This window comes from Candoia aspera, chromosome 2 (genome assembly GCF_035149785.1).
Source record: "Candoia aspera isolate rCanAsp1 chromosome 2, rCanAsp1.hap2, whole genome shotgun sequence".
NCBI classification, from domain to species: Eukaryota; Metazoa; Chordata; class Lepidosauria; order Squamata; family Boidae; genus Candoia; species Candoia aspera.
The window spans coordinates 20,100,167-20,126,318 of record NC_086154.1 but is presented as its reverse complement, the minus strand read 5'-3'; the positions used below and the strand labels follow the sequence as shown (position 1 = coordinate 20,126,318).

General features: G+C 46.0%; 1 protein-coding gene across 2 annotated transcripts; it reads right to left on the bottom strand.

Annotated features, from left to right (window-relative positions):
* Positions 1–160: 160 nt before the first annotated feature.
* DALRD3 (DALR anticodon binding domain containing 3) lies at positions 161–25,555 on the bottom strand. Of its 2 annotated transcripts, XM_063291475.1 has the most exons (13): positions 25,358–25,555; positions 14,287–14,585; positions 12,821–13,086; positions 11,981–12,039; positions 11,772–11,897; positions 11,068–11,138; positions 9,628–9,686; positions 8,495–8,577; positions 7,568–7,691; positions 3,786–3,844; positions 3,032–3,145; positions 1,610–1,678; positions 161–758 (listed from the first exon to the last, which is right to left on the bottom strand). In XM_063291475.1, exons 1-13 carry the CDS (start codon positions 25,544–25,546, stop codon positions 639–641), a joined length of 1,638 nt encoding a protein of 545 aa, XP_063147545.1. In that variant the 5' UTR covers positions 25,547–25,555; the 3' UTR covers positions 161–638. The 2 variants fall into 2 exon arrangements, with proteins under 2 accessions (XP_063147545.1, XP_063147546.1); XM_063291476.1 differs by lacking the exons at positions 161–758; positions 1,610–1,678 and having other exon boundaries at positions 3,072–3,145; positions 3,684–3,844.
* Between the last annotated feature and the right edge of the window lie 597 nt (positions 25,556–26,152).

Genomic DNA, 26,152 nt, shown 5'->3' with positions numbered 1-26,152 from the left:
CACAGACCAACATTATGAGTTTCAGCCTTTGCTCACCTTCTGATGTTAAGATACAATTAGTGCAACAGCCCAGACAAGAAGCTTGCACAGAGAAGCAATTCCTCTCTCCAAGTTGCAGTCACAGATCTCTGTGTGTGTACATTATTTCATTTACACACTCTTGTCCTGCTACTGGTGTCAATTTTCATTGTATGAAAATAAATGTTACTAATTTTAGAACAGAATTTAAAAACATAGTAAACAGTCATTTGCATCCACCAGCTTTATATTCATTTGGCTCAAGGATTCTTGCCATTTTTTACATCCACTGTGATCAGAAACAAGCTTCAGCAACAAGGCAATTAGTAATACAGAATACTTGCCTCTTTCTCTGTTCCGTAACCGGAATTCATTGGCTCCAAGAATTTCAGAATAATTTCAGAAGAAATGTGTGTGTCCTCTTTTCATCAATTCAGGGCAATTCATTTCAGTACCAAAACATGAACTGTATCCTGCAAGGATATACCTGGAAGCTGTCACTTACTCAGTACAGCGTAACATCCCACAGTCCACTCCCCCTCACATGAGTGAGCTCTCCATTCCTCTTCACCACAGGGAGGCTGATGCAAATCCAAAGCACAGGTACGAGACCAACCTGATCAGATCTGACTAAGGGGAGGTAGGTGGAGGGTTGCCAGGGCACTATGGAACACTTCCCTCACAGCTCTCATCAGCTGCAGCCTGGCAAACATCTGGCTGAATAAATGGGGACGTGGTTCCTGTTGGAGGCAAAAGTAATCATCAAAATGGTATGGATAGGTAGGAGCAGATACTGCTTTCTTGTGGGTGGCGTTAGGGGATGGGAAGAAAAGGGGGTGAAATCCTGTCATGTTCTCCCTTTCCTTTCTTCCTGTGGCTGTGCGCTTGAAGGGGTACACTTCACCACCCAGAAACGGGAACTGGATTCACACAGTACACAGCTGTAATGGGAGAATTTTACACTTAGTAACCGGTAAAAAGAACCTTCTGTGCTATGGGACTTTCCATGTCTGGGCAGCAGAAAGGGAAAACACTGATGCTATCTGGAGCATAAAATGGGTGTTGATATCATGATCACATCAAGGAAGAGGATACCCACATGTAACATTAGCTGAAACCTTACCATTGCCTTCAGAAAAGATTCTAGTTTGCAAGTAACTTTGAGGGGGCAGTACCAAGAAGAACTCTAAGCCTTTTGTCCTCAAAATTCCTTCACCTTCATTGGAGTGCTTGTAAAAATATATTTATATAGTATAGAATAAAGAGTTGCTATTTTATTTTTCCTGAGTATATTACATTTTTAGTAAATTTAGCCACAGTCCCGGTATTTTTGGGTGGTCTCCATCCAAGTTACTAACCAGGTCTGTGTCCTCTAAAAACAGTTTGTTGGGAGTCATCAAGCTATAGTTAAGAAAGGTAGCTGAGTCCTGAATCCAGATTAATGATTCACAATCCTTTAAGTCTGTTATCGACTCACAGTAAACCCACCATCTTCTTTTTTCTATTTGCTATAATGAGAGGCATTAAAGGATGCATTTTAGGCTTACACACTGAATGTTATGTATCCTCATATCCCTTCCAGAGCACTTACCCCCAGAATGTGCACTCGGTTATAGTAGGAACTGAAATCCATGCTTAGGTGGATCAGGAACTTGCAAATCTATAACACAAAGCAAAAAAGTTCCATTTCTCTTAGTGCAAATACATTGGGAGAATGTGGGTCACTGACAGTTGGGAGAATGTGGGTCACTGACAGTTGGTCTCTAGGAGTTCATTAAATGCTTCTCCAAAAGTGCTATCTGAGGTCCTTTTTAACTGGAGATCACAGAGGCTGAATCAGAAGCAATCCAATGCAAAGCAATTTAATCACTATCCTATACAAAGTAATTCAAAGTAATTCAGCATGTTGCTGTATCAACTAGAAGGGTTAGGGGCCACGGTGGCTCAGTGGTTAAGACGCTGACGGAGAGGACCATTAAGGTCGGTAGCTCAGCAGTTTGAAACCCGAGAGTGCGAGCCGTGTGACAGAGTGAGCTCCCGTCAACTTGTCCCAGCTCCTGCTAACCTAGCAGTTCGAAAGCATGCAAATGAAAGTAGATGAATAGGTACCACTTCGGTGGGAAAAATAACAGGGACATGAAAGGAGCCCCCTAGGGCATCCCCCAGGCAACGGTGACATCACCAGCAAATCCTTTCAATACAGAAGCACCTTTGTAGGTGCTTCTGACACACACAACAAAAAAACTAGAAGGGTAGAGAGGAGGGCAATCCGGCTTTTGAGTTAGATTAAACTCTCCCTCTTGCTCAGGATCTCAGAACAAAAGAGAGTGGTGCAGTGCTTTGGATCTGATCTGCAAGAGGTGCATCAGAGTGTGCAGAAGTGAGAATTTGTCACCTATCTGTATACTTTGAAGAAGCCTAGGCCCTTCTCCAGATCTCACAGCAGCTAGGAAGAACAGTTGTGCAGTCCTGGGAAAAGACACAGCTGCTTTAAGATGCTACACTCACACTCTAGCATGCTCCAAAACACCTTTTAGGGACTGAATCCAAAGTGCTGCTCTGAGTGGAAAATCTGGCCAGTGGCTTACTCTAAAGTCCACTGGAGTTGGGCAGCCCATAAATTTAAATAATAAATAAATAAATAATGGCCACAGTATTGCTAATTAACATCTACAATCTATTCTGGGGAGATCAGTGGCCAGGTTGTGATGCAGCTGACTTGAATTACCTTCTGCCTCTCCTCCCTGTACTTAGATCCTAAATTAGTAAGTGTTTACACATTGAGTTCAGTCTATAAAAAATGACCATATTAGGATCTAAGGACATCCTAAGAATACCCGCCATCTTCCAAAGGGTAGCACCCCCGTCCTTTTTTTGCAAAAGTAATAACTCCCTAAAAAGTAGTGTTTGGGGTTTAGCATGCTAAAACCATTCCCCAACACATGACAAAATCAAACAAGGTGAAGGAAGGAAAAGGAACCCTAACAGTCTGCCATGTAGTGCCTCAGCTTACCACCTCAGTGCTGACCGTTATTCTGAGCCCACCACTGGGGAGCAGGAGCTGCATTACTTGAGTCAAGACCTCCTGGAAAGGCAGGATGCTATTGAATAACAAGAGCCATTCCCCCTGGGGAAAGGAACAGAAACGTGTGTTTGTCCCAACAGAATACCTTCCGTTTGCTATTTCCTTATTGCACCTAGCCCAGAGAAGCGTCAATCCTGGCTTCATCAGGATCTCTAGTGAATGGGATGGGGGGAATGGAAACCATGATCCCCTCCCGAAATATCTCTTCTCCCCACTCCCATGCTTCTAACGAAGTACTGAATCAGCGATCTTTCCCTCAGCACCCAGCGTAACTGCAGCAATGGGGGAAAAGAGAGGGGGCCTTCACGAGGTAGTACTGCATATATGCTACGGACAAGCTGTCTGTGCAGAAAAAGACAAAAAAGCAGCTTTCCGTTCCAGATTGCAAACTAGGAGGAAGATGGTCAACCAAGGGGATTCCTGCTATAAAAAACACCAGACTCCTCCAGCAGCCCACGTCTGTGCAACAGGAGCTCCCTCTTACTGTGATATATAACAGACTAGATTATATACACTGATTGTGGAAGGCAAAGGCAAATTACTGGGACCTGTCTTTTATTAGGGAATTAGGTGGAACAACCTTTTATTCCAACAAAATGAAGTTTTCATTTCCAACACACTGGATCCTTCAACTAAGGCTAGAGAGGTCTCCAGACTTGGGTCTTTGTAATTCTTTGCTCACCTCTTCCCTGAGAGAAGAGTAGTTCAGTTCAGAAGGCTGGGGAAAGACTGGATACAGACCTGAATTGGATGGCAAATATTGGTGACCACAGAAAACAAAGAACGTAACAGGATTAGTCAGAGTTGGAAACAAAATTAGTCAATGCATTGTAGTGGCACGGTGGAAGATTGGCAAGAACCTAGTAGTGTGATCCGCTATTTCCTTCTGTATTTATAAGACAGATACTCTAACAAGCCATTGCTAATTGTTGTAACTTAGCAAGCTTTCTATTGTAAATTCCTCCACCTGCACACTTAGAGTTACTTAACAAGCTTTGCAGATTGCATCATTGTATTACATATCATACTACAGGTAGTCTTCACTTAAAAACAGTAATTGAGCCCGGAATTTACAACACGGTGTGGTTGTAAAGCGAGATGGCATCGCTTAGCAATGGCAATCCAAGGAATCCCCCCTGCCATCATGGAGTGAATTTTACCCGTCGTTAGCCTGAGCACCCACCCCAATCCAAGCCATTCCGGGCTTGGTTCCTCCAGCCCCAGCCACTGCCTTCAACTCCCCGCTGCCGATCTCCCCCCACCTCTGCCCTTTTGGAAGCCCTGCATGCCGCCTCGGGGACAGGACGCCCACCTGCACGGCACGAGGTGTCCTGTCCCATCCCAACCGCGCAGGCACAAGGCTGCCAATAGCAAGCCCCATGCTCCCCACGCTATCTTCTCAGCTTACACTGTCTTACGTGTTCTGAAGGGAGCCACGTGGGAGAAACGATCGCCGGAGAAGCTGAGTCCAAAAAGGACTCAGCAAAGGCAGCCAGGCATTTTTGCTTCGCCCATGGCGGCTGAGTGAAAAAGGCAAAGGTAGGTGCGGGGAGCTGGAAGTGGAGGCAGCTGGGTGAAGGAATGCAGGCTGGGGAGGGTGGCGCTTGCTAGGGTGGCCTCGCACCCATGTGGGTGGGACGGGACAGGGTGCCTCGTGCCACATGGGTGGGCTTCCCACCCCCGAGGCAAGCTGCAGGGCTTCCAAAAGGGCAGAGATGGGGGGGAGATAGGTGGGGGGGGAGTTGAAGCACCCCACAGTCGTAACTGTAGATGGGCTGCCAAGTGCCCAAATTTTGATCACGTGACCGCGGGGGTGCTGCGACAGTCATAATTTTGGGCACAGGTCGTAAGGCCATTTTTTCAGCGCCGTCATAATTTCAAATGGTCACTGAACAAATGGTTGTTAAGTGAAGACTACCTGTATATCTATACTGCTATTTGTAAACAATTAAGATAAAGGGGACACAAGTTCTCTAATCTAACACCTGCAGAAAGGAGGAGAGTAATGGTACGTTAGAAATAATATCTCACGTACAAATATAGACAGACCTCGACTTACGACCACAATTGAGACTGGAGTTTCCATTGCTAAGTGATGCGGTCGTAAAGCGCAACGTCGTGTGACTGCATCGCTTAGCAACAGCAATCCCGGGCAGTCCCGACTGCCATTGTAACCCCAAGATGTGTGGGTTGTTAAGTGGGAAGAGGCGGGATTTCTGGTAAAGAGCACGGGAGCGCTGCGGCGGGTGTGGGAGGGGGATGCTGTGGTGCGGCATGAGCTAAGGAAGGCCAGGGAAAAAATATGCTGCGGCTCAGGGGCTTCCTGGCACGCCACAGCTCTGGGGCTGCAAAAAGCGAGGAGCCTCAGAGCCGCGGTGCACCAGGAAGCCCCTTTGCACCGTGCAAAGCTCAGCTCCAGCCCGGTCCAGCAGCACGGCACAAAGCTGCCACGCCCTGGGAAGCCCCAACAGCACAGCACAAAGCCAATGCACCCTGGGAAGCCCGTTTCCCCAGCCCAGTCCCAGCCACAGTCTGCCTCACCACCCTGCACTCTGAGGCCCATGCTGCCCTGTGCTCCACCGCCCCAGCGGACCTTTGCTGTCTTCTTGCTCCTGCTGCTGATGAGGCATGCCCACCCCGGCCCTTCGCAAGGCAGCTGCTGGCCATGTGAGGCCATCTTCCCCAGGTCTCGCGGGGAAACCTCCATGCGTGATCTTGGGAACAAAGTCAGCAGCAGGAGCAAGAAGACAGCAAAGGTTAGCTAGGGCAGCAGGGGCTGTGGACTGGAGGGGGCCAAAAGGGCATAGAAGGGAGATAGGCGGGTGGGGGGAGTTGAAGCACCCCTGTGGTTTTAAGTGCAGGTGGGCGGCTAAGCGCCCAAATTTTTGATCACATGACCACGGGGGTGCTGCAACGGCTATAACTTCGGGGACCGGTCACAAGTCCTTTCACTCAGTGCCATTGTAACTTTGAACAGTCGCTGAATGAATGGTTATAAGTCAAGGGCTACCTGTATCTTTCTGCCAAAGATACAGGTAGTCCTTGACTTATAACCATTCGTTCAGCGACTGTTCAAAGTCACAATTACCTGGTTCCCAAATTGGCAAGGTACCTCATCAGTCATTCCCAGGTGTTGTCTGCTAGGGACCCTGTCTTACTTAAAATATCCCTGGCAGTGAGTCATCTGGCTAAATTATGACCAAGACACTGATCAAATGTGCCACTAAGCCATCTGCAGGTGTTATTTTTTATATTCCTTACCCCTTAAAAAAAGTTTTAAGAAGTTCCAGACCCTTTGAACCTCAGTGAAATCCCAAAGACTCAGGAAGAAAAGGTGCTGAACGACGGGTGGCTCAAGGGGGTTCATCCACTGCCATTTCTTTGGGGGGATTGGCAAGCTGAAGGGACATTGGCTAGTATATCTTTTTTCTGTAATTCTCTATTTATTCAATAACATTCTTTTTAGCATTTCACTCTGCTTTGAGCCAGATCTTAAAGAAATGGCAGAATATACATGTAGTAGAAAATCTAATGCCAAAGTCTTTTGAAATAATGGAAAGACAGTGACACCAAAGAAGTCACATTTCTGCACCAATAATCTTCTGATATGGCAATCAGAATTAACTAAGCAAAGTCACAGTTACTTTATCTATGATTTACTGAGCCTATCACAATGGTCTGGATTTATATAAATTAAGCCCCAAACAAACCATCTTAGGCCTTAGTGTGCTATATGAACCCAATTACTGTCCTTGTATCTGTTTATCTGATTTATTTACTGCCCAGTAGGCAAATGCTTTTCAAGTGATTCAAAAACATATTGAGTAAAAAAAAGAGTTCCGTCTTCAGACTCAGCCTAGCAGGTTTCCTAGTATATATAGGTGGTCCTTGCTTAACAACCACTAATTCAACGACTGTTTGAACGTAAGACAGTGCTGAACGAGTAGTACTTAAAACTGGTCCTTATACATATGACGCGATGGCCATTTGCAACCTTCTTTGCCAGCTTTCTACAACCAAAGTTAATGGGGAAGCCAGTAGGAAGTCATAAAAGGTGACCACATTATATCCTCACTTAATGACCCATGGTGATTCACTTAATGACAGCAACTGGAAATGCTGGAATTTCCATCGCTAGGCAGCACGGTCATGTGATGTTGCACTTTATGACTATGTCACTTAGTGACAGAAATTCCAGTCCCAATTACTGTCATTAAGTGAGGACGGCTTGTATGAAAAAATACAGTGAGTATATCTCCTAATTACCACATTGCCTTGTTCTCTTCTATAGTATTTCAGCTACACAAAACCAAAAGTTATTTATCTTAGAGTGAGACCATTAACTGCCACTGCAGATAACACTCAGAAAAGTTCAGTACTATATTCAGGGCCAGACAAATCTCTGGCCCAATTCAGCCAGGCAGAAACATGTATGTATCCTACATACAAGCCAGAGACTTTCACCTTGTTCTACTGATCTCTGGTATGTTTCAAAGAGCGTGGCTAGTCGAGCACAATTGTACATTACAAAGGCTCCACTTTTGGTCCCCTTCATAGAGATGCTGTTTTCTTCCACATCCAAGAAAACCTGAGGGGGCAAAAATAAATTCTGTTGGGAAGGAAGTAAATAAAAATACAGCCCTATTCCCAGTAAGGTCCTGAGCTCTGTCCCATGGTCCTGCCCTGTAGATTACCTAAACCAAGGTTCGACTGTGAGAAATGAATTAAAAGAAAACACCATAACCATGTTCTCCATGTTTTCTCTCTTAAGTCCACACTGTAGACAATGTAGGCTGGGGAAGGCTGACTTACAGTGTCTGTCACATCCAGCAACCTCAAATAACTGCTAAAATTACCCTTTGCCAAGAGCGACATTCCATTAATTCACTTGCTCTTCATGTTTTTTTTTTCCAAATTCATCAACTTGTGATAGCAATCTCCGTTCACTGTCCCCATATACCATTGCCTTCCCCGTTGTGGATCCCCTAAATGTTATGTTATTTCCCATAATCCCCTACATAGCATGAGAACAGAAATATTTATATCTGGAAAACTTTAAGATGGGAAAAGCTACTAGGACAGATATCACTCCTTTTGTTCATAATTCATGTTCAGCTTCATCTGGAATATATATTATAAACAAGTCCACTAATCCTATAATTAATTCCCATGCCAACAAATTCTGTATTCAACATAATTATGCAAATATAGCTATGTTTGTGATCACATGTTGTGTTTATAATATAGCACTCTTTCCTTATGCTGGATTAGCATGAACTCTTTATTCTAAATATAAATATAAGTGGGTGTTTTCCAAAATTATTCCACATTTCAACGGCACAGAAGACTGTCTTACTATTTCTACTCAGAGCCTGATTCCTCACTGCTCACCTGATTCTGATGAACTGTACTCAGCATCTCAAATCGGATAGCAGCTGATGTCAATACACTGATTACTTCAGTCCAGGTGTCATCTGCAAAAAGGGCATCAGACAAAAAAGAGGTCTGCATCACAAATGAAAAAAAGAAACTCCATGGAACCCGTCCCTCAGTAATCAAGCCATGAAGATCTAGAAGGAGAAGCCTTTGATTTTCTTCTGAAGTTGAATGTAAAGACTGGAAAACTCAACAAGACTCATAAGAAAGTATTTCAAGCAGTTGGACAGACAACTAAACTGAAACTATGACTGGAGGTTCAAGAAAACATACAGCCACGGAAGAGTTACAAGAACTAAAATGTTGGGTGAGGTAGACAAAAAAGAACGCTCAAAATTTAACCCTAGAAAAGAATGCATATGTGTAGGATCAAGCAAGCTGAAAAGACAGGGAAGTCAACTCTGAGAAAGTTCACTGCCATGCAGCAAGTAACATTTGACCCAGCAACCTAACAGGACAACTGAGGTACTCCGTGATGGAATGTTAACAGAATGTGGCTGTCAAAAGATAAAAAGGAAGGCTGGGCAGGGATTGGTCAAAAGACTCTCTGTCGGTGCAATGCAATAGAGATGGAATGTTATGGAGTGCTCCTGCCTTCCCTGGCCCCTCCTCGCCAGAATGCAGCAAGGCAAGTGAGTATGAGGATGTGTGTGTGAAATGCTTAAGCAATTAATGAATCCTTTATAGGTTAACAGAGACTCTCTGTGTGATGTGTGTTCTCTTGAGCATTTTGTTGCTGCATAAAACCCCAAAGCTCAAACCTGGAACAGAAGCACACTGGATGACTTTGGGCCAGAAAAACATTCTCTCAGCACAATCTGCTTCACAGAATTGCTGTGAGGACAGATTACAGGGGACAATGCTGCTACATATACCATCTCAGCTCCTGGAGAAACGCTGAGACATAAATCTAACAAATAAAATAAATAATACAACACATATTTCCCCTTGTTCTCACTAAAACAAGTTGCCATCCAGCAAGAAGATACATCACCATTATTCTCAGCTGTGTGAAACATCTAAATTTGCAAAAAGGAGCAGAGTAAAATCAGAGAGAAATGATTATACATGGCAAGATGAAACATTACCTTTAGAGAGGTCTCCGTATTTCAGCACTGAAGCTTCATACATCTGGGAGTGTCGTAGTCTACAAGTAAGAAATGGTAAGCTCTCAGCTAAAGAACCACATGTTTGCATGTTTGGCTTACTGCCTACAATATCACTGCTGCTATTTTGAAAACAGTAAGTTTGCCATGAAGAACCCTTCTGTTCACTGGGAGATGGAAAAAAAAGGGTTAACTCCTCCTCTTCTACAGTGGTTAAAAAGCAGGGCTTAAGACTTCTTCCTGTTCCATGGAGGAATTCCCCTCCCTTCAAGTACTGACTTCATCTCAGGGTAGTCCAGCTCTTCCTTTATTGTATATTCTACTGTAACAATCTATGACTGCTAAGGCACATGGGAATGGAAAAACAATGTATAACAACAAACCGCAGTAAAGTAATGCATCTCAGCCCTGGACCAGCTCCTTCAATCTACTTCTTCTCTTAAATGGGGTGGGTGGGACTGTTGGCCCATCTTCCGCTAACCATTAAGCCCAACTACCTGGTCTGATTGTGTTTTCCAGACCAGTGTTCTTGTTCTCCACTCCAGCTGGCTGACAGGCAGCATCAATTCATAATAGGGCATTTCGTGTCCTAATCTGTTTGGAAGTGGGTTCCCACCCCATTAAACTAGGTCATCTATAATCATCTGATCCCTGATTGGCTGAGTGGCATTCCCTGCACCAAGTGTGCTGGGACTAGCCACCAATACAGAGAGTGGATTACTTTCGTTGTCACTATTATACACAAGCAGGTTCTGCCCATGATCTATATCTGAGATGGAAAAGGGAGGCACTGTTATTGTCTGTATTGTCTGCAGTGGAGGTCAGTCCATGAGACTGAACACAGTGCAGCATAAGATTGAGATTACACTCCTGGGACAGGACAGCTTCCTTTCCTCTGTGCCACTGGTGACCCCAGATGTAGAGCCCACTTGGGTGGGTACCAGCATGCTCCTGATTAGATTCACTGCAACAGTCTGTTCCTGGAGTCTCTGAAGTGTTAGGCTGTGTCAAAGCTGCCACTGCCATTCACCTTGCCTAGGCTGTGGTCCAACAGGAGCCTTCCCAAGATGTTCCCACACTGCTTCTTAGGCTGTTCTCTCAGACCAGCCACACGTTACTCCTTTCACCAACATGCTGACCATCTGTGGCAAGGGAAAGAGTTTTTCTTTTATTCTCTCTTTTTATTATTGGCTTCCAAAATTGATCTGATGGAAAATCATTCCTTCCTCAGGAAGAAGTCTTAGGTCTTGCATTCTAATTAAAGCTTGCCCTTTCTTGTCAGCTGAATTTCAGTGTTAACACTCTTCCTTCCCTCTTATTTTGGTTATCAGCAGCTTGCTCAAGAAGGAAAAGAGGTCCATTGACATAAGCAGAATTAAAGGATATTGTGCAGAAACCATCTGAGAGAGAACGGGAACTTACTGATAGTACTGAAGAGCATTCATGCAAGAAGCAGGGCAGGTAATTTTCACAGGCCCACAGATAAGGTGTTTCTAAGAAATAAAAAATACCAACCACTAGTCACAAGCAATCTCCTGACATAATTTACTCTCCATCATCAATTTATTGTTGTAAGCCACCCAGAGTCACTTGTTGAGATGGGCGGCTATAAAAATCAAATAAATAAATAAATTTGCCTTTCACTCTTTATAAATGGATGCCAACATGCAACATAGGAACGTGTGTTCTGAGGACAGATACCTGGACTCTTTAGCAAAAGTCACAGGGCAGGGTTGCTGGAAGAGGCTGAGCATGAGACATGGGACAAAGAAGTATGTCATCCTTTCTTAAGGCAATCCAACCGAGTAGGAAAAGTTTGACTGTATTATATACTGTATATCCTTCCCAAAAGCCAGTTTGGTGTAACGGTTAAGGCAACAGGCCAGAAACTGGGAGACTGAGAGTTCTAATCCTGCCTTAGGCAGGAAGCCAGCTGGATTACCTTGCACCGGTCACTTTCTCTCAGCCCTAGGAAGGAGGCAAGAGCAAACCACTTCTGAAAGTCTTGCAAAGATAATTGCAGGAACTTGTCCAGGAAGTCACCAGGAGTCAATACTGATTTGAAGGCACCAAAATTAAAATTAAAATTAAAATTAGGCCTTCCCAGAAGACAGACCATTCCATACCTGGAGAGCTGCAAAGGCTTGTGGTTGTGCTACCAATCTCCACAGTAGATCCACCTTCTGCTGCTGGAATGCCTCCTTGTTGTTCACAATATGCACAATACTGCAGCAAACCCCTGGTGCAGCCTCCTGCAGAAGAACAGCAGGAGAGTCAGACAGGTAAGACTGCAATTTCAACGCAGCATGAGCAAAACCTTTGGCAACCTACTCACTGTGCACTGCTGGGCCACACGCTGGAGCTCAGCCACATGGTGCAATTTCTCTTCTGTTACTGAAACCCAAAAGGAGATTACTGAGCAGATATTCAGGCTGAGTTCACCGTGTATACGTATCCTGGAGGCCTTACTTTTTGCTCCCAGCCATATGGAATTGAAATGTTCTGTAACTACAACTACAACCCTTTCCCTCATGTAACATCCACCTGCCCAATGAACAGTAGAGCAGGATGGGGTTTAGCTCACAATACAGAGGCAAAAAATAGGGCTTTCTCAGCCACCATGTCCCAATTATGGAACTCAGACCCAAAAGAGATACAACTTCACAATTCAAAATCTTCCCAACCACCCGGCATCTGAAGGATCATAACTACTGCAGGACCAGACTGCCTTTCAGATTTCCAGTTATTTCTCTTTCTTTTTTTAATAAATATTGTTTTACTTGCTTTGTTTATTGTTTCTGATCATTATTATTTTGTTGTGATGGTTTAACACCATATGTATTGTTGCCTTATAAGCCATTCTGGAAGGAAACACAATATACAACTGAAATCAAATTGAATCAGTAATAGGGTTCACCTGGTTCCAAATCCTGTCAGTGATATCTTGCTGCTTGACAAGTTGTCATCTCAGGCCTGAATTTCCCATCCATAAAATTAAAGTGTTCACAGCAACCTACTTTGCAGGATTATTGCAAGAGGATGGATATAATAATGCTTTTTGTCCATATTTGTCATGGAAAAAATCTATGTGGTTGCTAGAAGTCAAAAACAACTTGGTGGCACCTAATCAACCAATTTGTCCATATACTATCCGAAAAGTACGTCAACCACTTACCAAGAAAGACATCCAGGTTGGGGTCATAGCCTTCCAATCCCTCCTGCTTCTCCAGGAAGTCTTTCAAGTGCAGTTTACATACAACTTCATCCTGGTCTGCCTGGATAAATGTGCTATATGGACACTGGCAAAGGGCTTCCTTCAAGGCCAGAATATCCTTGGGAACTTGAGAGGCTTCTGGCCCAGAAGGCCAATCAACTTGTACCTGATGTAAGAACTGATGGATTTCCTCATTGACCAAAGCCGGAACCAGCTGCACGTCTATTCTGTTGGTGCAAAACAAACAAATGAATTCTACAGCAAATAAACTCACATGGCGAGTTAATCCCACTGCTAAAATAAACTGTAGAAACTGCTCTGAAAAACAGTACCAGCACCAGAATGATAGAGGGATTCAGGAGAGGGCCCACGGGCCAGCAGTAGTGCCCCTAATTTGCATCCCATAATCTCTTGACAACCCAAAATGAAAGGACTTTAAAGTGTAGGCTTGGTAAAACTGTTCCATGGTAACAGCAACCATGTATCTATTTATATTCAACTCATACCTATACTACCAACAAAGTAAATACTTGATTTGCATGTGGGCATGGAAAAAATCTTTCTTTTTTAAAAAGCAAGATTTTTAACCCTCACAGATGCAGAGATAGGTTGAAAGCATAGGACAATTTCAAGTGAATTTTCAGGAGTCAGGACCTAGGTCTCTTCTCCTCCATCCCACAAAGAATTTCCCTCTGGCCCTGTATAGGAAACTGCTGCTAATGACTACCAGAAGCAAAATATATTGTGCCACACAGAGACACACTTCCATAATCTGCAAGGTGCAATATTCAGGTCTGGGGAAAATTCAGTCCCAGAATCTGAAAGATGGACTGAGAGATGAAATTCTGCTTCTAATTAATGGACAACCAGTTCAAACCCAATCTCAGGCTGAATTTCACAAGAACAAGAAACAGGTGAACGGAACTCTTTCTTAACAGAAATTACTTCCTGCATTTTCCAGAAACCCACAGCCACTTTGTGTGATAAAGATCATGTCTACAGTCATACAGACAACCTTCAACTGTAGAGAGGCTAAATGTATAGTAAAGGTAAAGGTTTCCCTTGACGTAAAGCCCAGTCGTGTCCGACTCTAGGGGGCGGTGCTCATCTCCGTTTCAAAGCCTTGGAGCCGGTGTTGTCATAGACACTTCCGGGTCATGTGGCCAGCATGACTCACGGAACGCCGTTACCTTCCCGCCGAAGCGGTACCAATTAGTCTACTCACATTTGCATGTTTTCGAACTGCTTGGTGTGCAGAAGCTAAATGTATACCTACTTAGAAATCAGCCCCATAGAACACAGTGGAATTTACTCCCAAACATCCATGCAGACAACTGCCTAAAAAGTTACATTCAAGGAAGTCATACATGTTTCTAGATCCTGAGCTACAAAGTGATTAACAGTAAAGACATATTCCACGCACTAACCCTTGAGCTTGGAGCAGGCCTGCCAAATGGTCAGTGACCAGGATGGCCCTCAGATGACCTAGACTGAGTGACTTCAGGTCTTTCCGCCCATGCAGGGGCACGCAGTTGAGGATGATGCAGTGTCCCTTGGATGTTAAAGGAGGCTTTGTATATACAGGAAGAGCTGTCAGAATCTGCTCAAAGACAGTTGGTCTGTCCAATTGCACAGTCAGTCCAGCTGGGCCATTTTGACAGCTGTGAATGGGAGGCACTCCTGGGCATTTCAGTGAAAATACACTCTCAACAACGCCTTTCGGAACCTATTGCAATATAAAACATAAAAGACAAGCAGGCTGGACTTCCTCCTAGTGCTAGTTGTTCAAGAACAGAAACAAAGCATGTCACATGTTAGAAATGAAGATATTCTCACTTTAAAGCTCCAGAATAAATCACGATAATGGCATTGTAGGTGAAGAACTACTAGTTTCTCTTACTAATGCAGAAGAAAATAAATCAATTGCTATTTCTATTATACAAGCTGTAACATACACTGTTAAGAGGTACAGTTGAATTTTGGACTTCTAGGGGAGGCATGGTGAACTAAGCTCATCTCCAAAAAAGTGGAGATGATGACTGTAGCAAAGACCAAAGAATCGGCAAGCAGACCGGTTCTTTAGAACCTCTCTGGACAAAGGGAGGACAGGAGATCACCCACATGTGCTCTGGACAGCTGCTCCTTGCAAGGAGACCGCAGAACAGCAGTCTCCTGTGGGTTTGAGCAACAGGAGATGAAGGGATCAAGCCATCATTCTCACAACCATGATGGAGCCTTTTAAAGGATACTGGGTTAAGGTATCCCTAACCCTAACCTCACTTTCTAATCACTTTGGGAAATTGCCTATTTAACAATCTTAAGCCTATTAGAGATCTTCGGAATGACAAGTTTGAAAAGCCACCTGGTGAGTTTACCTTCATTCTTGAACAAAACAATAATTAACCATAAATTTAAGAATTTAAAGAATTGGAAATAAATGGCAAAAATTAAATAAGACTTTGATCTAAGAAAATTATAAATGAATTAAGGGTCCAGACAAATTTGGAATATTGAGACTTTTTATATAACCATTTCTAAAACCTTCTCCATAAGATTTTGGAAATGATTATATAAAATAAATAGATTTTTGTGGAAACCAAATTGTTTTGTCTATCTTAAGTCATAAGAGAGATTTCAGACTTTAAGATTTCAGAAATTGAACACTAGAGGGGACTAAAGACTCCAGGCAGAAAAGGAAAATAAAAATAAAATGTAAACTTACTTTAGGTTTTTGGTTAGTACCAGGATTTACAAAATTACACAAAACATTATAACAGTTGAAATATTGCAGGAGATTTTCAAAGAATGGGGCCTGAAATTAACAGCTACAATGTCAGAAATGTCAGCAATGATATCTGCTTCTATGGACAGACTATGTCCAAAAGATGTTAATGAAGGAATGACAGATGTGAAACAAATTTTGCCTGTTACAGAAATATTAGAACCAGAAATACTGGATAATAAAAAAAATGTGGATTACAAGACAGAAAAGGCAGCTAAAGTGGAAACACAAATGACAAGCCAAGAGAATGACCTGGATAAGGACTTTCTACTGGATATACAAAAGGAGGTGATTAAAGCTTTGCAATCAAAATGGAAATACAAACGATAAACCAAAAGAATGACCTGGATAATGACTTTTTACTGGACTTACAAAACAGGTTTGCTAAAGTCTTGAAGAATCCTTTGGGATGGGAAAAAGAAAAATTGAATAGAGACCAAATCCTACAACTTTAATTCTGAATGAATTAAAGATCAACACTGTCAGAAGAAAAAGGAAGGAATATAAAGTAGGTTTGTTTGCCCAAGGTTAAAATGTTTTAACCTTTACAGACTTTTTGCTGATACCAGGACTGAAAAGTTGATGATTTATGGATCTGCATACAGATAAGGGACGGGTTATGGGAAGAAGAGATGTTTGTAACCTTATCAGGGGTGAAGAGTTATTAAGTTTGTTTATACATGTTGTGATGAAGATCGGAAGTCATTTCTTTATATGTTTGTTTTCTTTTTCTTTATATTACTCTTTTTTCTTTGCACTTTTTACTCTATTTCCCCTTCTCTCTCTGAAATTAGTTTGTATTTGCTTTTACTACTGTAATTAAAATCTTCAACAAAAATTGTGTTTGTGTGTGTGTGTGTGTGTATAAAGAGGTACAGCTGAATTTCTTTCTCTGTTTTCATTGTATGACTCCATTCCTTCCATGTTCTCAAACCTTCAGTTCTGTAAACTTTTGGGACTTCTGTAGAATGGGCTATTTTCACACAATATACTTAATCTGATCACCGAATTAACCCAGTGTCTGGATTCACACAATACCTTGAACCATAACTTAATCAGACTGTATTTGCAAAACCATAAAAGCCTAACCAAGGTTAACAGTAACTAAGCTTAGCATGTCATGGATATGTAGCCCATTTGGTTAGGTTATGATTCAGTGTACTATATGAGCCAAGAAAATGGTAATAACTAGGTTAGCATGTTGTGAAGATTGGTAGATATATAACCAAACTGGTTAAGAGTGTTTTGGGAACATAAATATTGTGTGAAAGACTCTCTAGATTCAGAAGAGTTATTAGACCCCCCAAAATTGCATCAAAAAATGGGGTAAGCTTTCATGTTTTCAAGAATATCTATCAGATTAGATGGTAGAAAAAACAGGAGATGAGGCAGAGAAATCCTACAATTAAGTCAGGAATTGTTGCTGTGAGGCCTGCAATTTAAAGGCAAGATTACAGGGGAGCTGAGAGCCAGTTTGGTGTAGTGGTTAAGGTACCAGGCTAGAAACCAGGAGACTGTGAGTTCTAGTCCCACCTGAGGCACAAAGCCAGCTGGGTGACCTTGGGCCAGTCGCTCTCTCAGCTGTAGGAAGAAGGCACTGGCAATCCACTTCTGAAAAAAAATGTCATGACCTCGTTGCAAGGCACAAAGAGCCTCACAACGTGGATCATGATCATTAAGGAAAAGGGGAAGGAGATAATCAAACCAGGGATTAACACAAGCACCCAAAGGCACCCACACCCATGGACCCATAAGCAACTGAAAAGAGAGACGTCAGAGGAATGAAGATAAGACGCACATGGTGCCCCGGAGGACACAACCGTCGCAGGGAGACAAAGAAGACACCGGGGAAAACGCCCAAGCAGCCATCAAGGGTCCCATCAAGAGGGATCGGGGCATTGAGGGGTGGGGAAGCCCGGGGCAATACAGGAGGGTATAAAAGGGGTACTCCCACACTACCTACCCCGTTCCCGTTTTTTGTTCTGTCAGCTATCATTCCAATAAACCAGAAATCCTTAATACCCATTAAGTGAGTCTGTGTCTTATTGTGAAGCGAGGCTGGCCCTGACATAAAAACGGGAACCCCCCCAAAAATTTTTTTTCCACCTGGTACCTATTCAACAAGCTTGTGAGGGACCCAGCCAGGTATGGAGAACCAGGAATCGAGGAGGCGCAACCCTTCGGCGCCCGGCGACGAAGCCCCGCTCTCGCAGGGCAGGATGCAGCTGAGGTCCGGGCGATGCAACGCCCCGGTAAGTATGGGACCCAGCTGGGGGGAAGCGGCAGGGGAGGGACCCACCCCGGCGCCCCGGAGCCCGCGAGGCACCGGGGGCGAGACGAGGGGACCCTCTCCAAGCCTGCAGGCAACCCTGGAGGAAGCGCGAGACGAACCGCCACCCTGGGCGCTCGAAGGCGAGGGCGCGCCTGGCACCGCGGCAGGAATGAGGGACGATCCGTCCTCCACCATGGCCAACGGCGAGGGCGAGCGGAGCGGCGAACACCTCGGCGGGAAGCCGGGGACGGCGGAGAGGCTCGACGCGTTGGAGGAAGGGATGCAGGCGGTGCGGCAGATGCTCCAACAGCTGACGGCGGCGCAGGGACTCCGCGGCGGAGGCAGCACAGAGGCACCCCCGGACGAAAGGCGGCGGGGCGAGCGGGGCGGCGGTGACGGTGGAACCCGGCCCAAGGAGCCCACCCGACGATCGGAGGCGCACCGGGATGAGAGACGGGGTGGAGACCCAGCGGACGGCGGCGACCACGGCGGGACCCGACCCCAGGAGGCCACCCAACGATCGGAGGCGCGCCCGGACGTGAGACGGCGGGACAACCTCGGCGGCGGCAGCGCCCAGTCCCAGGAGCCCACCCCACGACGGGAGACGCGCCAGGCTGAGAGGCGGAGGGACGACCCGGCGGGTGGCGACGGCGATGGCGGAGCCTGGATCCAGGAGCCCGACCGAGGGAGAACACCCCGCCCTCCCCCCTGAGCGACGGGACGACGACCTTGCGAAGAGACCCAGAGAGAGGCACCAATGCCGCAAGAGAACTGGAGACACCCCGACCCGCAGCAGCTCCCACAGAGCCCGAGGCACGACGTAGAGGGGGCCAGGAGCCAGACCAGGACACCCGCCAAGGACTTTGGCATAAAGTTCGACGGGGACCCCTCGAAACTCTCCTTTTTTTTGACCAACGCGAGGTACTACCTCGAAGAATGGGGTCCCTGCTTCAGAACTGAGCGGGGAAAAATCAATGCCCTGGCCATAAAATTAAAAGGGCGGGCCGCCGATTGGTACGTCCAATTGTGCCAATCAGGCGCCCGGGTGCTGCAGGACAGCACTGAATTCCTGCAGGCGCTGGAACGGCACTTCAGGGACCCCCTGGAGCAAGAAAAGGCGAAAAGGGCGCTAGAGACACTCAGACAAAGCCCGCGCTCCGTGGCAGAGTATGCCATGGAGTTCCAAGCCCTAGCCGGAAAAGTGGACACTTGGTCTCAATCGACACTGATTGAGAAGTTCAAACACGGACTCAACTTAAACGTCCTCCAGTGGGCACTCGGCCGCGACAACCCCAGCTCCCTCACGGGTTGGATCCAGCTGGCAGCGGAAGCGGAGAACGCTCACGACACGTTCCTCCACGCAAGGAGGGAAACGCAGCAGATGGAGACAGCGAGACCCCCACGCACCAGCGCAAGGCAGGTGAGGGCGAGACCCCAACCCTGGAAGGAGGAACGGGACAGACGCTTCGCAAAAGGGCAATGCTTCACGTGCGGCAGGGAAGATCACAAAGCAGCCGCATACCCCAAAACGACGCCCAGAGAGAGCCCAAGGAGGGCACAAACAGCACCAACCCCAGCGCCAAGAAAGCGACCAGCGGCGAAGGGGGAGTACCGACACAGACACGTCCCCTACAGTTCAGAGGAGGAGGAAAGCAACCCCGATGAGGCGGCGGGAAACGACAACCACCTGGCCTAAGGGGCGCCGAAGGACAGGTGGAGGACACTGACAGGCGCTACGACAAAGGGGTGAGTGAGGAATGCCCCACCCTCTACGTCCGTGTCACCCTCACCCATCGAAATAAAACCGAAAAGGTCTGGGCACTCATTGATTCGGGTTGCTCCAAAAGCCTGATGCACCCTGACCTGGCAGCCGTACTCGACCTCCGCTGCTATCCACTTCAGCACCACCTGGTGTTCTCGCAGCTCGATGGATCTGCAGCGGGAGGGGGCCCGGTCACCCAATACACCGGAGAAACCGCGCTACGGCTCGGCAGCCACGAGGAAAAATTGGCTTTCATCGTGGCACCGGTGGGGCAACCCCGACTCATACTGGGGATCCCATGGCTCGTGCAGCAAAACCCAGTCATCAACTGGAGAACCAGAGAGATTAAGTTTGCTGACGGGCGTTACCAAGCACCTTCAGGGAACAGGGTTCCCCGAGCAGCCATGGGGGGGGCGATGACGACAGTGGAACACAGAGAGACAGCACTGCCAGAGGGACTGCCAACCAAATACGGGGATTTCGCCGACGTTTTCGGCAAGAAAGAGGCGGACAAACTCCCCCCCCACAGAAAGACGGACTGCACCATTGAACTGGTCCCGGGGGTACCCCTACCCAAACCAAAAATATATGCTATGACCCAGCGAGAGCTAGCAGCATTAAGGGATTTCATAGATAAAAACCTGGCGAGAGGTTTTATCGAGCCAGCAAACTCTCCAGTGGGAGCGCCAGTCCTCTTTCGCGAGAAAAAGGATGGGTCATTGCGGCTCTGTACAGACTACCGCGGATTAAACGCAGCAAGCATTTCAAATAAATACCCCTTACCCTTAATAAAGGACATTTTGTCCCACCTGGTAAAGGGTAAGGTATTCTCCAAACTGGACATAAGGGAAGCCTACTACCGCATACGGATACGGGAGGGGGATGAGTGGAAGACTGCTTTCAATTGCCCATTGGGGGCGTTTCAATATAAAGTACTCCCATTCGGACTGGCAGGAGCACCGGGGGTATTCATGCAGTTAATTAATGAGGTCCTGCGTGACCACCTTTTTAAGGGGGTTTTGGTTTACCTGGATGATGTATTGATCTACACAGAAACAGAACGTGAGCACGAACGCTTGGTAAAGGACGTGCTCAAGAAACTTCGCAAGGCAGAGCTGTTCGTTAAGCTCTCCAAGTGCGAGTTTCACAAAAAACAAATTGACTACCTAGGGTATAGGATTTCAGCTAAAGGGATAGAAATGGACCCCAGCAAGGTCCAAGCCATCCTGGCGTGGGAACGCCCACGCACGAGGAGACAGCTGCAAAGCCTCCTGGGATTCACTAATTTCTACAGGGGGTTCACGCCCAGGCTGGCAGAGACTATTTTGCCCCTAACTAACCTGCTAAAGACTAAGGGCTTGGGGGACACGCGCAAATCGAGGAACCCGGGGGCGCTACTGAATTGGACAGCTGACTGTCAAACGGCATTCGAGAGACTGAAAACCCTCTTCACAGCTGAGCCAGTGCTACAACACCCCGACCCCACCAAGCCTTTTGTGGTGCAGGCAGATGCCTCCGACTTTTCCATCGGAGCCATCCTGCTCCAAAAGGGCTCCAACAACCACCTAAAGCCCTGCGCCTACCTTTCCCGCAAATTCTCCGAAACGGAGCGGAGATGGCACGTATGGGAAAAGGAGGCGTTTGCAGTAAAGACAGCCTTGGAAACATGGTGGCACCTGCTGGAGGGGGCCTCCTGCCCCTTCGAGGTCTGGACGGACCACAAGAACCTGGAGGCACTCAGCACGCCAAAACAGCTCAGCCCGAAGCAGGTGCGATGGGCTCAGTTTTTCAGCCGGTTCAATTTCACGCTGAAATTCATACCGGGCAAGAAAAACTTCTTGGCAGACGCCCTTTCCCGACGGCCACAGGACGACACGCAAGCCTCCGACATCGTGGGGACAGTATGGACCGAGAAACAGCTCGGCTGCCCAGCTGTCACGCGGAGCCAGACAAGGAATCAGCGCACGCCAGCACGAACGGCGGGGAGCGATCGGAGCCGGCGCTCAATTTCACCGAACTGGCAACAAAGACTCACACAAGCACTACAGCAAGACACATGGTTGCAGAATAACCGACAACATGTATCTTTCAAAGACAACATCGCCTGGAAAGAGAAAGCCTTGTATGTGCCCAAATCACTGCGGGGGGAAATCTTACATAGAGCGCACGATGACAAATCTGCAGGGCATTTTGGGTTTGTAAAAACCCTCCACCTAACGAGGAGGCAATTTTGGTGGCCAAACCTCAGAAAGGACGTAAAAGACTACGTAGCCAACTGCCCCATATGTGCCACCACCAAACGGAAAGGAGGGAAACCCCACAGGCTGCTACAGGCAGTAGCCAGCCCCTCCCGGCCATGGGAAGAAATTTCCATGGATTTCATTGTGGACCTCCCACCCAGCCAAAGAAAAACTGTGATATGGGTGGTAAAAGACTATTTCTCGAAACAGGCACACTTCATCCCGTGCGCAACTATCCCCTCCGCACAACAGCTGGCACGTTTGTTCCTAACACACATATACAGGATCCACGGCGCCCCCTACAGGTTGGTGACCGACAGAGGAACACAATTCACATCAAAGTTTTGGCGGGAATTTTTAAAACTAATCGGAACCAAGCAAGCACTGTCCACTGCGTGGCATCCACACACGGACGGATCTACAGAGATCCTAAACTCAACACTTGAACAGTTCCTGAGGGCATTCATAAATTATCAACAGGACAACTGGGTAGACCTACTACCTTTTGCAGAGGTGGCCTATAATAACACGGTACACCAGAGCACTGGCCACACTCCATTTAAGGTGGTCTACGGAAGGGACTTTGTACCGATACCAGAATTGCCGCAACCTGAAACCCTGCCCTGCTCACCAGACGATTGGGTGGCATAGCTGGCAACAACCTGGCCAATCATCCAAACGGCCCTAGCAGACGCACAAACAACGTACAAAAAATATGCGGACAACCACAGGGCGGAGGCACCGAACTACAAAGTGGGAGATAGGGTGTACCTCTCCACTAAGTTCATAAAGACCTCGCAACCCTCGAAGAAATTGGCACCAAAATTCATTGGACCTTTTAAAATCATACAGGTAATCAACCCAGTTACTTTCAAACTGGAACTGCCTTACAATTTGAGACGGGTCCACCCAGTGTTTCACTGTGCACTACTGAAGCCAACGAGCACATCCAAATGGCATACGGAAGAACCTCCACCCCCACCCATAATGATAGACAACCAACAACATTTTGAAGTAAAAGAAATACTGGACTCAAGAAAGCAAAGAGGAACACTACAATACCTCGTGAAATGGAAACATTTCTCACACCCAGAGTGGGTCCAGGCACGACACGTCATGGCTAGACAACTAACAAGACAGTTCCATGAGGCATACCCGGAGAAACCAGCACCATAGAACATCTTTGGGGGGGCAGCATGTCATGACCTCGTTGCAAGGCACAAAGAGCCTCACAACGTGGATCATGATCATTAAGGAAAAGGGGAAGGAGATAATCAAACCAGGGATTAACACAAGCACCCAAAGGCACCCACACCCATGGACCCATAAGCAACTGAAAAGAGAGACGTCAGAGGAATGAAGATAAGACGCACATGGTGCCCCGGAGGACACAACCGTCGCAGGGAGACAAAGAAGACACCGGGGAAAATGCCCAAGCAGCCATCAAGGGTCCCATCAAGAGGGATCGGGGCATTGAGGGGTGGGGAAGCCCGGGGCAATACAGGAGGGTATAAAAGGGGCGCCCCCACACTACCTACCCCGTTCCCGTTTTTCGTTCTGTCAGCTATCATTCCAATAAACCAGAAATCCTTAATACCCATTAAGTGAGTCTGTGTCTTATTGTGAAGCGAGGCTGGCCCTGACAAAAAACTGCCAAGAAAACTGCAGGGACTTGTCTAGGCAGTCTCCGAGAATCAGACACAATTGAACAGATTAAAAAAAACGGAGGCAGAACAATCTATGAGTTCGTCAATAAATTACATTTTGCCATCACAGGCATAAAACTAATGGCTATGATCACTGGGACTATGTTTGCATAACAAGCTTAACAGAGTCGAGTTAACCCATCCGCAGGGGGTTCCCCAGGGAACAGACTCATAAACTAATTAAATGCACTGTGTTTATACAACATGATAAGAGACAAAAACAGAACAAATCAGATCAATGTTAAACTTTAATAAACATGACATGTTGTACTAATGTAGTTGCTCAGTCTTAAACTGACCTAGTTAAACATATTGTACAAGCCAACTTGTCTTCAACACTGGTCTTTATCCTTTGAATGTATTGTTTTCCCCACTCAACTACTATTATATTACTGTATACCAGCCTTTCTCAAGTTTTTGACCCTGGAGGAACCCTTGAAATATTTTTCAGGCCTCAGGGAACCCCTGCACATTCAGGCTCAAATAGAGGCCAGAAGTTACAAAATTATTATATTCATTTCACGTGTGGGCCTGTATATATGCATTAACAGTATTCTTAAACTAAACATAAAGAATGAAACTTACCTCTTTAATGTGAAGTTGTCCAAATCTGGATTAATTTTTCAAATAAAGCATGATCTCCCAGGGAATACCTACTGACCTCTTGTGGAACCTTAGGGCTCCAAGGAACCCTGGTTGAGAAACCCTGCTGTATACTATACAGATACCATCATATGCTTACATATATGGGGGAGGAGACAAGGTGGCAAAGAGGCAGTAAACACCATAAGAGCTCCAGCAACTCTTTTAAGATTTTCTATCTGCCTGTTATTGAACTCACTTACATATATTTATGATACACACAAATACTTAGTCTTTACAATGCTAAAAATGTTTTTCCTGCACTATATGAATATATCTACCCCTCTGAAATCTTTTATATGGCTTTTAAACATTCTTTGTTCTCCTCCTCTGTGTCAAAGCTTCATTATCTACATTTGTTCCCCAATTTTCCCTCTTTATTTTAATTTGATCAACTCTGGAATTGTGCTTCCACCCTCTATTTTAGAACTTAGGCTCCTTAAGAGCAGACATTTTTTCATAAAGACAATTCTGTGTGGCACTACGGATACCAGTGGCAGATTACAAATAAATCGAAGAATAATTTCTGCCAACTAAATATAGTCTGTGGTGCATTTAATAAAACCGGGCACCCAAAATACTCCAAATCTGTTCAAGGGGATCGTTTTCTTTTATTGCCTTCTTCCTCCGGCATCTGCTGCAACATGGACTTGGATTAACTGTAAATTGCCTGGCACTACCTGTTTAGTGGAGGTTGGATTATACAGTAGGTTTCAAGGAAATCTCAAGGCTAAGTGATGCAAACTAGTTGTTCGCATTGTAATACAGTTTTCCTTGAGTCAAGTCCTCCTCCATGTAGCTACCTTTACAATAATGCAGTAGTAGTCCATTTCTGTCTTCCTCAGGGATGACTTTTCAACTTCAAGTCTAACCTACAGCCCCGAGATTTCCTGATGGTCTCCCACCCAAGCACTAATTAGGTCGACGCTGCTTAGCTTTTGGACGATCCGGCAAGGTCGGGCAGGTGCTGACATCCAGCTGGGTAACTCATTCGCACGTCCATTAATTCATTCCCCCGAAACCAGCTCATTTCTCCTCCCGGTCGGCCAGCCCTTTTCGGCTCAGTGCCCCGCCCATTTTAGCCACGCCCCCACCTGTCCGTTCGCGAAGATGGCCCTCAGGGCGGCCCTGGGGGCCAGGAAGTCCCGGCTCCGTAAATTCCGAGCGCTGCTCTCTTTGAACCAAACGGAGGCACGAGCTCCATCTCCGGCCTTTCCTCTCAGAACGGCGTTGAACGCCTCCAAGGTCTCTGACACGCGCAGCCGGCTGTCGGCTGTCTCCATAGCGACCGAGTGGGGGGTAACACTCTACAACATTCTGAGGGCAGGAACTGAGAGGACTTCCGGCACGAGCTTGACGGAAGTGACGTTAGAAAGGGGGAAAAAAACCATAGGAAAAATCTGTATAGAGCTGCGTGGGTGTTCTGCTGTTTCTCGCTTCTTCGGGGGTGGGTTTTGGGGTTATTCTGCATATAATCTTTAAATAGAGTAACAACATGCGCTTTCGTACTGATTTATGTCTGTTTTTTTCTTCTCCCTGGAAGATTCAGATGGCTTCTGAAACTAAGTTGTGCTGCATGATAGGCTAACCTGTATTTAAAACCCATATGTAATACTGTATGAGACTTGAAAGAACAGGTTAGGGATAGATTGCCATGGAGAAAATCTGTGTGTGGTCGCTAGGAGTCAAAACGGACTTGATGGCACGTAATCAAAATTATACATAATAAATAAATAAATCAGTTCAATTGTTAGATTCGCAGAGACTGTTGGACAAGTCCCCGCAGTTTTCTTGGCAAGGTTTTTTGGAAGTGGTTTGCCATTGCCTTCTTCCTAGGGCTGAGAAAATTGCTCTCTCTCAGGTATCTCAAGGAGTTGTAGTTGTCAGGG